The 14,673-nt window shown below is 34.3% G+C and overlaps 3 protein-coding genes across 3 annotated transcripts in view; all 3 read right to left on the minus strand.

The window, feature by feature from the left end:
• LOC105663894 (uncharacterized) overlaps positions 1–14,673 on the minus strand; it is a 209,075-nt gene that overhangs the window by 183,858 nt on the left and 10,544 nt on the right. The gene's annotated exons all lie outside the window — the stretch shown is intronic.
• Positions 1–14,673, minus strand: part of LOC105663427 (uncharacterized) — a 160,082-nt gene that overhangs the window by 91,633 nt on the left and 53,776 nt on the right. The window lies entirely within an intron of this gene.
• Positions 703–14,284, minus strand: LOC143265922 (uncharacterized). Its single transcript, XM_076540599.1, has 4 exons — positions 14,023–14,284; positions 12,081–13,048; positions 1,751–2,060; positions 703–1,209 (listed from the first exon to the last, which is right to left on the minus strand). The coding sequence occupies exons 1-4, from the start codon at positions 14,179–14,181 to the stop codon at positions 703–705; spliced, it is 1,944 nt and encodes a 647-aa protein (XP_076396714.1). The 5' UTR covers positions 14,182–14,284.

The raw sequence follows: 14,673 nt of genomic DNA on the forward strand, positions 1-14,673 counted from the left end.
CGTAGATTTCACATAATTGGCGATGAATGTCCACCGCTGCAATGTTTTTTGCACACAAAAAACGAATCACAGAGTGTAATTCGCACCTAGCGGGAGAAGCGAGTGGGAGCTCCATTTTTAGCGATTGTCATGCTAAAATGGAGAGTCGCAGATAGCTCGACGTGGCGGGGTCTGAAAGAGGAAGGACCAAGCTACACGCCAGTGCCGCCAGATTTCACGTAACACTTCAACGAGAATAAGTTTCACTCTCTAAAATCGAGTATTTCTTGATATAACAAAAGAAAATGTGTCACTTAGTTGTTTAAGTGCTACAGAAGAAAAATTAAAATCTTTACAGGATGAAAGGGTGCGACCGTTTATGACAAAAAGTTGAATACTACAAAAATTGTTGCTGAAATAAAATGTCGTTAATTATGATAATATTCTATTCAACTCAAAGCATGCGGATATCAGATTTTTGTTCATCAGATGAAACTAAAGAATTTTCAAATAAAACTTTTTAAGACTTTTTGAAAATGTATATTTTATATGCAAATATTCTAGTTGCATCACTTTTGTGTTATATTGAAATAATGTTTTATTGTTTTCAAGTGACATTCAATAGAACTAAATTCAATAAAATTATTTATGAGAAATGAAGAAATTTCAATTGCTTAAGAATATAATATGTTACGTACTAGCGTAACATATTATATTAGTATATTACATATTATTATAACATAAGAATATAATGTTACGTACCAGCTCTGGTATTAATATATTTTTATGTGATAATGCAGACTCCCAGGGAATTTCAGCATCCACTAAGTATTTAGAGGCACAATCAACCACAAATATTGTGTGCCTTTCTTTTTCTCTACAAATGCACTGTTTTACATGTGATTTCGAGTTTAGATATTTGGAAGACTTTGATTTTAAAGTATACACAGGCACATTATACATCTCTACCGGTCCATGACAAATTAAATACATTGTCCATATAGTGAAGTAATTTTGAACATAAGGATGCATTTTTCCCTCCAAGTAGCGGACAAAATCGTATAGATTGCAGTCGCATATTATAGGATTGCTGCCGACGAATATGTTTACGGCACGTGTTTTATTTTGATATTTCGCTATTTCTTCTGCCTGAGCCATATAAATATGCTGTATTTTATTATGTAGGAGAAATACAACAATATCGTCCGACACAAATTGCAGATCTTCAGCCTGAAATAAAGTCATACAACAAAGAAGTTATTTAGAAATTATAATTAAACAAATGTAATGAATACACTATTTATGGTCGCTGTCTTATTTATTTAGTATGTATTAAATATTCTTATTTAAATTTGTTTAAATGAATAAGCCTACTTAAGTGGAAATTGTGTAGGCATCATTGACTATTAGTATATTTTACATTCTTGTTCAGGACATATAAACATTTGGTAATTTGAACACCTTCGCAAAGAATGCTTAACGTGCGATTAACTATTTTCGGGCAAAACTCACTTTTTTAAACAATATTTAAAGAAAACATGAACGAAATAAACAAAACTTTTGTTTATACTGTTACTGTTATTTCGAAATATTAATTAATAAAATACTAATATTAAAATTATAGAAGAAGGAACAGAAACACTTTGTGGAAGATTACAAAAAAAAGTAACTCATTGATAAAATTAATACGAGTTATGTAACTGTATTGTTTTATAATCACAGCTTTTTAATTGTACTTTTTAGTAGAGCAAGGAATTTTTTCTTAACTTACTGATATGTGAGATATTTTGTTGCTGATCAGATTCAGTGTACGCAGGCGTGGGTGGTCCTTAACCCAATCTTCGAATATGTATGATATATTGTTGTTCCTCAAATTTAATTCCATGAGAGAAGTGCAATTGTGAAAAGGTGATTTGTTTCCGTATTTATTTTTGATCGAAGACGATAATGTAAGTTGATTATAAGATAAATCAGCGTTCCTTAAATTCTTCAGGGAATTAAAACTAGTATCTTCAATTTCTTGCAATCGATTATATGACAGATCTAATAGTTCCAACGATTTCAAGTTGCTAAAAAGATCTCTGTAATTTTTAACAGAAAAAATTTCGCAGAAACAGTATAAATTTTGAAAATGAGAAGATATCTTAATACCGACTAAATGGAATGTATTCTTTTCAAATGAGGTACATGCCAAATGTATCGAGTCATATTATTGGAGTATTATAACATAAACCAATTATAAATCAATGTTGAAGCAAAGTCAATTGGTATCATATAGAACAAGTATAGATGCATTAACTCTCTTTTTTTGTGAATGCGTTTCAAATATTATGAAGTCTATGTAATTTAACCTGGACGTTATTAATACTTATTTTGATAGCACAGTATATGTATATACTTTTAAGAATCTGAAGAAGAATGATTTTGAATGAAACATCTTAAGAGGTTCAATACGAAATATTTTTTCTCTGAATTATGTTATTAGTCTGTAAAATGAATTTTCTCTCCTTTATAATACTTAATAACATTTCTAAGATCATATAAATTGTAATAATACATAACAATAATTCGGCAATGATTTCAAAAACACACGACCTCACTTATTTCGATGATTTTTTAATACATTATAGTGTCAGTCTCTCATACATATGTAACCACCAATCAGGTGTAGTTTCCGAACTATTCGCAAAAAACTCTTGGCACAATTTCATTAAATTTCGCGTACAAATGTGTGTCGATAGCAGCAGACGTAGTAGAGTTCATTCTCACAACTACGTAATTTTAATTAAAACATTTTCGCTATAACTATATAACAAAATTACTTATGAATTCATTTTATTGTAACATTTGTTCTTATCCTTAATACAGTAATTATTCGATAGCAGCAAAAACATTATCCCCACCACTTGGAGAGTAAGACCCCTCGAAACGTGTAAGCTCGCTCGGCGAGAAATGTAACTGATGTTTCCAGTTGAGGAAACTTCCTAAAACTGTACATGTGTAAATATAAAACTTCCTTATTTTTTACTTTTTCGTCACCCAACTTTTACCAATAAATTTTTCTCATTTTTCTTATCAAAATGAGGCCAAACACAACATAACTTGGAATGAAAAAGGAACAGACGCTGCGACAGTTGGCAAGGAGTCTATTCAATTGTTTACAATGCCAATGCCCCTTGCTAACTTCTTTAGTTTTAATCCATTTTCTATACAACTTTTTCCATCATATTCGTGACATCTTTCTAAATGAAATACGACCAAACATGACGTAGTTCAAATCATATTTATTTGTAATAATTTTCTGAAGTTGTTGTATTCGGTAGGGATTCAGGTTTATAATATTTAATAAAATTTGATGCCACTCAGAATTTTAGACATGTTTTTATTTAATGCGTACAATAAGCTCGATATTTTATCGTGGTCATCGGAGGCATTGAGTAGTTGGACAGGCTATACAAGTCCCAGTTTTTCCAGCCAAACTTTGCCGGCGTGTTCTACACGCAAAAATAAGAAAAAATGTTTTATTAACATATGCTCTTAAACGTTTTATTAAGGAGTTATAACTAATAATACAAAATTATAATAAACTGGCATTTCATCGACGTATTCGTAATAACGAATATCATTTCGAAATGTTAATTCGGTAATAAAATTTTAATACAAAATGTGGATATCAATTACCAGAGCAGGTAGACATAAGAGCTTTTATAAACAGAAAGAAAGATATTTATAATACTGTTGGATGACCAACGCATCCAAACAAATAAGATAGCAATACTACAGACTCATCCCCAACAAACACACTAATCGAAACGATTTCTACTCCTTACTCATCCTGGACCTTGCATCCATCCTGAGTCACACTGTCTCTTGACCACCGTCCCTACCTCAACCTATCTCCAGCAATAGTATATATGTTACGGTGAAAGACCGAAATCTGGTGAATGTCGACATTCACCGGTGAATGTCCGAAATAAGAGTAGTTAGCATACATATTTCGGCATACATATTTCGGACATTCACCGGTGAATGTTGACATTCACCAATTTCGGTCTTTCACCGTAACATATACATATAAACCTCGCAATGTTCAGAAAGAGTCTAGTACTTATTGTTAGTCGATCCAACAAAGTTGTTCGAGTTTTCGTAAAATAAAGTGTGTTGTTAATTCTCCTGGAATCCATCAATACCGTTGTGCGCTGTGTCGACGAAATGCCAGTTCGTTATAATTTTGTATTATTAGTTGTAATTCCTTAAGAAAACATTTAAGAGCATAAGTTCATTTAACATTTTTTTCTAATTTTTGCATGTAGAACACGCTTGCAAAGTTAGGCTAGAAAATGATAGGACACCCTGTATATATTTGTATAGCCTGGCATACAACAAAGTAAAGTCGTCAGTGTAAGCATAACATTTGAAATTACAAATAAATATGTTCCGAATTACGATGTGTTTGGTGTTATATTTGTAGGAATAGAATTTTATAAACTATCCTTCCTTCATTAAGAGAACACAACAGAAAATACAACAAGAACAAATAATGATTAACGTATTCAACTATAAATCATAAATCGTAAATCGTAAAATCAAACAATTCGTATTTTGCTGTCGCGTCACGTTATGTTTGTTCAAATCCCGTATTTATACTGAAGCCCTATCATTACTTTTTCCCGATCGCTAGCAACCACTTCGCATAGCATTTCACATTTTAACATTCATAACCTATTTCATACTTTATTTACACAACCTATTTCACACTGTTCCTTTCATTAAGTCAACATTCATACACGCAGTCATACACGCAGTTTCGCAGTGGTTGCCATTCTATACATATACATTCTACACTCCTATATATTAATTAGGAAAATGACACAGATATATTGAGGAGTTTCATAAAAAAAAAAAACAACATAAAAAGGTTTTATTCTTACAATACAATTGTCTCACAAATATGTTACTTTTTTGTTATGTTTGGTTTACTCTCGCTGTTCTTAACCATGTTCGATAAAGCCTTCATCAATATAGGACCTGTACGATGTACGTCAGTTTTGCTAGCTGTTCTTTTCTGCGATCGGTAAACCATCAATCAAATGGGACTAGTAGATAAGCGTAAAAGTTCAAACCCAAAAGATTTGCATAATTCGAATAATTACTGTAATAAAATATTCTGACGCTATTTAACGAATTGAAAATGAAACACTATGTATATGTATTGTATACGATTATAAATTAATGTAAAGGTAATTTAAAATTAAAATAAAACTTTTCATATTCGTCTATAATCTCAGTTACAAGTTTCCTTATGCCTATTTATTATGTAATAAGATGACTTCATTTTGCACTGTTTCATTTAATACTTTGTTTTTGATGAACTGATCGTGGGTACTAATTGCAAGCGGAACATTTCTGTACCTTGTTTACCCTTCTAATTTTGTGCTTCGAATAGGTTGTTCATCTAACATATATCGATCCGTCAGGAAATCTTCCTTTCTTGAGATGTACGAATTTCTCGAAACTATATTTTTGTCAAAGTTTGTATATTTACGCTATTGTACCTGTGGTTGTTTCTAAACTGCGCATACCTAGTATAATATATGCGGTATAACTGATTGTATATTCAAAATACTGTTAAACTATTATATTTAGACATATTTTTACATACGATCGAAGTACAATAAATGTCCTTCTATATAAAGGTTCTAGAAAAATCTCATACATTTGAAATATATGCAGCTAATTGCTGCAGAGTTGTGCGGTAACTCTTTTACCTGAAATGATGTTACTGCCTCCATTACTCAAGAATTAGAAGTTTCCTGACCGAACCATATGCGCATATTTCAAGTGATCTCTACGAATCTGTTTTGCTAGTATTAACTCTCGTTAAAATGAATGAAGGTACGTGGAACGAAATCTATTCAAAATTGAATATCGATCGATTTGTTTATTTAAATCCTATATCTTCTTTGCGGTGTACTATGAATTAAGGATTATAGTAGAAATAATAAATATTTTCTATATCGGTATTGCTTCTTAAATTTGATTGTCGCCGGCCGAAATAGCATGAAAAACTTTTACAATAATATAATTATAAAGTCTATAAACACTACAGGTACAGGTCGGCAATACACATGCACAAGAGATACAATCGGTCACGAAAATATTCGGACACCACTATAGTTTTGACTATTATAGTCCGTACTTCAGAAGTGTATACAATAGGAACAAAATAAAATAATTTTAAGAAAAGAAATACACCGACTTCGAAATGCACTAAAAAGTATAAAATAATTTCTATTTCCTAATGAAGTAATTTCTGTTTCATTCAATCATACACTTACGTAACAGATATGAATGAAACCTATTTACTCGTTAGGTAGTACATTAAATACATTTCAACCTTTTCGGAAGCGGCGCCAAATTAACCAACCAGTAGAGTCATTTAATCGCGTACGAAGTCTTCTTGTATAGTTTTGAGGCCAGTGATATAAAACAACCGATCATAATAGCTGAACGCGCGACTCGCCTATGTGAAATGGGGGTACCCCGCGTCATTTTCCAGCTTGTAGAGACGTCAATTCTCGAGGCTCCATCGTTCTGAAGGGCTCATTTTAAAGGGGAAGCTTCAAAAAATATGAACATATTTTTTTTAAATTTTAACCCTTTGCGCCCCTCATTGAGAAAAACGCAAAAAAAGAATTTGTTTAAATTTTTCAACATTTTATAACAAATTGACAAAGTTAAAAAAAATATTTTAAAATAGCCCAAACCTTCACGAATAAAACAAAAAAAAATTTAGCTAAATCGGTTCAGTACTTTCTGAGAAAAAAATTCCCAAGTGGACCCCATTTTCGCCAAAATGGGCAAAAATTGCAAACTTTGACGACCTGTCATTCATTAACAAATTCGAAACCGGCAAAATGATGACTTAAACCCCCCCCCCTAATTTCACATGGACTACAACATATTTCGATTGGAGCAAAATCGAAGATGGTGACTTCCAAAAGTGATCGATTTGGCGTGGAATGACCCATATTACAAATTATTTTTTTTAAATAATCTTGCCCAATACGTAACCATTCTTCTTGCAGACGTCTTTTTAGTTCATCCTTTGTGTTTATGGGAGTTGTTCGAAATCGACGATCTAATTCATCCCTTATTTTTGCAGTGAGACTTAAATCTGGCGATTGCGGTGGTGGGTGGAGGACATTCTTGCAAATGTATAATAGGAATTCTTGCACAATACGCGATTTGTGTTTTGGGTCGTTATCTTGATAAAATTTTATCCCACTTTGAAGTCCCATATTATCAGCACTTTTTTTTAAATTGTTTTGTAAATTGTTTTGTGCAGATAACTATTTTTATGGAGGATATCGTCAATAAAAACTAATTCGCCTACTCCATGAGCCGAAATACAGCCCCACACCAACACAAAACCACGACCGTGTTTCACAGTCGGCTGCATACGAGGTGTGACACAAAAGTAACGAGACAAGTTCAATAAATCATTGTACCTGCAGAATCAGTTCTCCGTGACATTATCACTTTCAAAGTAGTCCTCTTCAGCATTCATACACTTTTGCATTTGGTGCTGCCATTGCTGGTAACAATTCTGGAACGAGGTTTTTGGAAGTCCTTTCGGGAGATTCTCCGTTTCAGCCTGAACCTCTTCAACTGAGGTAAAGTGGGTTCCCTTTAAGCAAAATTTAACTTTAGGAAATAAAGAAAAGTCTCATGGAGCCAAATCAGGTGAATAAGGAGGATGCCCCATCACAGTAATATTTTTACTGGTCAGAAACTACTTGGCAGACAGTGCCGTGTGAGCGGATGCATTGTCCTGGTGCAACGACCATCCATCGCTTCATAACTGTGGCCTTTCTTTCCAAATTTTTTCACTAAATCTTTTTAGGACTTTAATATATTAGTGTTGGTTAACAGTCTGACCACTGGGAAACCACTCAATCATTACAATTCCATTAATGTGGAATTTTGATTTTGACATGCATGCCTTTTTGGGTTTTGGGGATCCTGTTGACTTCCACTCCATTGACTGGCGCTTACATTCTAGGTCATAGGTAAAAATCCAAATCTCATCACATGTTACAAAAGATTTCAACAAATTTTACAAAAAACTTGATGTTTATATGTTATGCGATTTTTACGTGCAGTTGCACGTGTTCACTAAATAACACAATACTTCCAAATGGTATGACCGATTCAATCGAAATTGGCAACATGGATAGAGAAGGTATGTGGGATGATGCCACAAAAAACAATTGCTGCCAATTCCATTGTTTTTTCAAGCTACAGACCTAGTCTCGTTACTTTTGTGTCACACCTCGTATGTGTCGGATTTAATTCTTGTTCGAACAACGGTCGAAATGTTTTCGAACGAGCGTTCTGTCTCGCTCGCTCGTTAGCTCGCGCGACTGCTGAGCCTCGTGGCGCGGGAGACGCGGGGGGGGGGGGGGGGGGGGGGGAGCCTCCAACGATATATGTTTTGTTCGGCGACGGTTAACTTACTTATCGTATTGAATTTGTTACCAGCAACTTCGGCAAACGAAACGTTCTTTCTATTTTTCTCTATTAAGATACTCTCACGATCACGAACAGTAAAACGTACTGCTTCGGCACCTTTTCTTTTGGTATTTAATAAGTTACTTAATTACGTTAAAAGACATTTGATTTGTGTGTGTGTCGTGCGATTATATTTAATATTTTGACCAATGTACAGTTCCTTTTTCTTTAAAATATAAGTTTACTGTTCCGTCGGAAGTCCGGCAAAAAACTATCGTTTTATTTCCTCGGGAACAATATCCAACTCTACGCGATTTTCGTCAAGAGCGATATTGCTTCAACAATTCTTCTTTCGATTTCTGCCACACTCTAATTCTTCCATCGCTTCCAAAAATATTAAATTTGGATTCGTTCGCGAAAATTATGTCTTCCCACCACTGACCTTCTTTTGAAATATAGTTTTTTGCAAAATTCAGTCTCTTCTTTCTGTTGTTCGCGTTAATATACGGCTTTTTTCGAGCTATTCTTCCATTATAGCCCTCTGATCTTAACACTCTTCTTATGTTTTCCGGATGCACTGATATTTCACGATCATTATTTAATTCAACTGCTAACTTTGGAGCACTTATCCGAGGATCACGTTTGATTTTCCTCATTATCGAGCGTTTATCCCGAATATTAAGGATCGGTTTGCATCCGCTTTGAGGGATAGATTATTATACCGTCGCACAATATCTCATACCGTGCTCTTACTAATGTTTAATAAATCAGCAATTTTCCGAATTAATTTGCTCTTTTCCCGATGAAAAATTACTAATTGTCGCATATTAAACGACGTATTCACACTTTGCGTCCCATTTCACATAAATTTGGAACAAAACTCACAAATATTTGATCTATAACGTGCTCTGTACATAGTATGAATGATGTTTACAAACATTATTTCAGTCAGCTCCTGGAACCTGGAAACATCAAAAGTACGGCAAGTGTCAGAATATTTTCGTGACATGAAAATAAACATACTTACCATTTTTGTTTAATTATTTTTGTAAACACTAATCGTAAATAAATATCTTTTATATTTTTGTTAACTACACACTGCATAGTAACATATGTAAACCCTTTTTTTTGTTGCTATTGTATACATTTTTGAAGTACGGACTATAATAGTAAAAACTATAGTGGTGTCCGAATATTTTCGTGACCGACTGTGTTTGACGTACAATAATGAACTTCATCTTACTGGTAATTCAAAATCATAATATCAAAAACATCAGCTTTAACTAATTTAATGTGTGAAAATTCCGTATTCTATTTTTAACACGTTCGCGACGGGGCCTGTATTTAGTGGTCCCTCCGTGGGGCGACGCTGTTGTTCGCACTTTCTCCCACCTGGCGGCGCTGATTTGAAATAAATCATGTACTACGTGTTTCAACATTGTCCATCTTTTGACATAAAACGCTCAAAAGCTTTTGTTTCTGTCGGAACTATACCCCATTCTTGGTAATCGAAACAGTATAATAAAATTAATATTTTGCTATAATAACTTATATAACATTTTTGTTCTAAGGTAGTGTTCTATATATATCACAATATTTAGTTGAAATACTTTTGAAGTGTTACGTGCGGGAAGCGCGCGTATAAAGCCTCGAAGATTTGTTTGCCCTAACAATATTAATTGTTAACGGGACTTAATGTTTTGTGGATCCGGAGATACGCTAGTCCCATACGGGCCCTTTCACAAGATCGCAATGTTTATAGGATATGACGGAGGCAATAAAAGAAATGTAATTCAAAATAATTAAAAGATACAAAAGATTATATTTTATAAAATATGGAACGATTAGAATGGTAGCGTATGTAATATAATGTAAATCACAATGAACTGAACAGAAATATTGTAAATATCCGAGACGCGCAATTCGTAGATTTGAAGGAGAAACAATTATTCAAATACAAAATAAGATTATAATTCAGTGAGGGAAATCCCAAAGTTAAATAATTAACTACTGATTTACTTGCCGAAAAATTCATAAAATAGCTGGAAGAATAAAGGAAACAACTCACCAAAATGTCTGTACTTGAATGAATTTAGAATTAATCAACCTCTTGCAAAATGTGAAATGCCAACTACGCCTGGTTCCTGGGAAGAACACACACACATGAAGACGCTCCACCAATGATAATTTTGAACTGACCAATTGTGAAATTCAATTAAACTATAAAATAAAATTATACTTTAAATTAAAAAGAATAGAATTGAATATAATTAAATAGAAAAATACAATAATTAATTGAATTGAAAATTTAACGTGATTATATAACGCGAAAGTTTTACGTGAAGATAGAGTCTTTGTCTGAATTTTGCACTTTAACAAATTCTAGAACAAACTCGTCTCTAAGCCACTTCACGGACCCTCGACACGTACCTCGCGATTATACACCGAAGAGTGTCGCAACTTGCACCTCTCGGAGAAGACCAGAGTGGGCCTAGTCCGAAATTGTTTATGTTGCATTGATATGCGCCTAACGAATTAGGCTGCGAGGCTAATGCGTAAGAGACCGTGATTCGTTAATTAGGCGGTGATGGTGGGTGCATGTGTTCCTCCCTTGTCCAGCTCTTATCTTTCTCTCTTTCTATATAGTTCTTTTCTTTACTCTTGAGCTACGGATTGTTAATTAGCTATTGAATAATTTTACATGCATAACCAATACAATATAAAATGTTAATCTGTATACATTATAGAAATTTAGAATGAACATTACCTATTTCGTTTTACAATCATTAAAGTTAAATCGCGCTCGGTACTGTAACTATTGTGGAACTGATTGACGTGTGCGTATTCATAATAACGGTATAAAGAAATACTATGGGTAATTTATATAATTTTGTAGTGTTGCAAAGACTATTTCTATTACAATTTTATATTGCCTCGTGGGCCCTTGAGGAACATTCCAGAACGCTTGGCGTTATCGGACCACACGAGTGTGACTTCCGTTTATATTCGGCGGTTCGGAGAAGTGAAATGATCTAAGATTTTGGCCGTGGGACCACGTTGATTTCAAGGAAGGAATGTGTTATATTAACAATCATAGTTTAGTCGCCAAAAGATAGTCTATCTAATAAACATTGAAAGACCGTTACTGCGTTCGATCAGGGTGTTCCCAGAATGCAATACGCATTATCGATACACATCCGGTCGGTCAGAACTACAAAGGAAATTTTGAAAAAGATTCCTGTTCGGAACGTAACAGAAGTAATACAATACATTTTGCCCTCTTTGCGATAATCAGTCGGCTTTGCGTATACAATGTTTCACAAAATGAAACATATTCAAATTCACAAAAAGAAATAGTTCTCTTATGTATATAAATATATAAATAAATTTGTTAATTACAGTAATCACTTTTTTGTTAGATCGACGCTGGCGTGTACCACCGGTGGCTCATCCCGCCCGACGGGACAACTCTGCATGTACCACCGGTGGCACACCCCGTCGCGAACGTGTTAACCGATTCATGTCTTCCAAAAACCAGTTGAAATAAGCATTAGAAATGATAAGTAAACGTACGATCGTAAACTTACCTGGATATCGAAGTAAGACGATTGCCTGACAACTTCAGGTGCCTTAAGTTAATCATATCGGAAAAAATTCTCTCTGGTAGTGTAATTAATCTATTGGAATTTAGACTTAGGAAAGACAATTGCTGTAGTCCTTCAAAAATACGTTCAGGTAGTGTCTTAATATAATTTTCTTCTAGATTAATAGAAATAAATGATATTAAGCCCCAAAACAGGTCTTCAGGTATCGTGCTCAAACCGCTGGGATTCGAATTTGCGAAAAAATTTTGGAACAGAAATATTTCTCTGGTATTATGCGACAAATCAATGGTCGTTAGATTAAAATTATGCTTTAGTATACCTTCTGGAAACGACATAAAACTGTTATTCCTTAACGTTAGCCATGTTAGACTTCCTAGTTTTGCGAAAATGTTCTCCGGCAAAGTGATTAAATTACTTGAACTCAACTCCAGATGCGTCAAAGACGCAAGGTTATCAAATATCCCAGGTTTCAGTTGTTTATCTGTGAAACTGTTTATCCGCAAGATCAACACGCGCAATTTCGTCAACGGATCAAATATGCCCGGCTCGAGGTAATTCATCATGCTACCACTTAAGTGAAGTCTTTGGATCTTTCGTGTATTATTAAAGAATCCCAAAGGTAAACAGGCTTTATTATGTTCCAAAGAAAACTGAGAAAGATATGGTACATCTGCGAATAGGTCGGTGCTCAAATTTATAAGATCACTGCTTGATAGCGTGAACCTTTGTAGGTTTGGAAACCCTTTTAAATGGTTTCTGACGATGGCACCGTTCACATTATGCAGCTGTAACTCATAGATGTTCTCTCCGTTGAATGTACTCGAAATTTCACTTATGCTCGAGTTCATTGGCAGGCCACATTCCGATATATCCATGGACGTTATGTACCTTTTCAGGAATAAGCTGAACAAATAGGATGGAAGCCATTGCAGATAATTTTGACATTTAATCTAAATAATTGAGAATGTTTTTTTATTGAAACGGGTAATATTAATCATAGTAATTTGAATTAAACAGTGTTATTATAAATATTATAGAAATATATGATGATACACTGATTCTGTCAGGATTGGAACGAAAGGTAGTCACACGTTACATTCTAGTTTGAATAAAACTTTACCTAGGGAAATACCTACTACTCTGATATACGGAAGCTGTTACGAAAGCTGTGTATCTATCTTTATGTTGATGCTGCACGTTTAAGCATAGTTCGCGACTTCCGCAAAGCGAGAATCCAGTTTTGTTGCCTATCAAATTCTTCTTATTTAGTAGCGCGCTAGAAATTTGCGAAATTCAAGGCCTACGCGAAGAAGAATCATCGTACGAAAACTTCACTTTGATCTATTCCCACCTTGCGCTCTGATTGGTTCGTATTTTTCCTTAATAACACAAAAACAGAGCTTCAAACACCATTTTTGCAAAGGGAAATCTTGTTCAAATTCACGTCAGTTACCCTCCATTTTCGGGACCTGCACTAGTTGTGAGACACTCTGTATGCGAAAAGCAATGAACAAACTTATTCGATAAACAAAATGCATACACGTCTAGTGACTATAAATTCTCTGTAATCGTAAATATTGTTATCTTTTTTATTTATCGGGATATCTTCTTCAATGCAACGAATACAATACCCACTCCAGGAATCTAGTAATAGAGCTGTTTTGTCGTCAGTATTTCGGAAATATACTTCTACATATATCCAAAACCACGTGTCAGTGATATTGATATTTCAAACCCTAATGTTGTAGAATATTTAAATGAACTTGTTAAATTTGGAGACTTTTTTTCGTTCAAATAATCCTGACCCTGACAGAACCTTCATTTCTCTTCCTTACTACTGTATCGATTCAGGAATTGCAATTTTTCACTACTTAATGTACAATTTTGCAAAAGTGCATAATTTAGTATTTATACTTATGTTTACATGAATTCTGGTGTATTTAGTGATATCCATAAGGAACCCTGAGTTGTTTCCTGTGGGGCAGTTCCAAACTGCTTCTCCCACTCGTAGGCATGGAAATGGTTTTGATTCACTGTATGCAGTGAAAATGATTGGAAAAATGATCCAAAACGTGCCAATCATTTAATAAATCCTTATGTAACATCGATACTTTCTGTAACAGAAAATTAGACGATCCCTTGCAAAATTTTGCGTCTTATAAGTAAATTCTAAACTGTATTTCTGATTTACGCTGAAGATAGAGGCAAATATGTACACACGTATGTTGTCAACTTCAGAAGGTTGCAGCCGACATTCATTGTTTATGAAAAAGTTACAAATAAAGAAAGGTTGAAAAACATAGATTATAGTAATTACTTAAACTGGTCAGATTAGGTTAGGTTAAGTTTGATGGCAAGCCTCTTTCTGCAAGCAAGTTATGCTGCAGAAGAAGACTGCAGAGTGGGTCCGTGAATGAGCGGACCCGTGTGGGAGAGCTAAATAAGCGACAACACCCCGCGACCGTCGATTCATAGATGGGGGGAGCAGTCAGGGTCGTGTACCGACCAGAGTCGCCTAGAAATGTATAGTCGCGCCATCTAGTTGTAGTTAGGTTAAGTTTTCATCGTAGTCACT

The sequence above is a fragment of the Megachile rotundata genome, chromosome 15 (assembly GCF_050947335.1).
Source record: "Megachile rotundata isolate GNS110a chromosome 15, iyMegRotu1, whole genome shotgun sequence".
Taxonomy (NCBI): Eukaryota; Metazoa; Arthropoda; class Insecta; order Hymenoptera; family Megachilidae; genus Megachile; species Megachile rotundata.

Coding starts and splice junctions, on each gene's coding strand:
- LOC143265922 (XM_076540599.1), bottom strand. CDS start 14,181: ATGATTGGCACGTTTTGGATCATTTTTCCAATCATTTTCACTGCATAC. Junction 13,049..14,022: donor CTAAATACACCAGAATTCAT/GTAAACATAAGT, acceptor TCAATTATTTAG/ATTAAATGTCAAAATTATCT. Junction 2,061..12,080: donor CGTCTTACTTCGATATCCAG/GTAAGTTTACGA, acceptor TAAAAATTACAG/AGATCTTTTTAGCAACTTGA.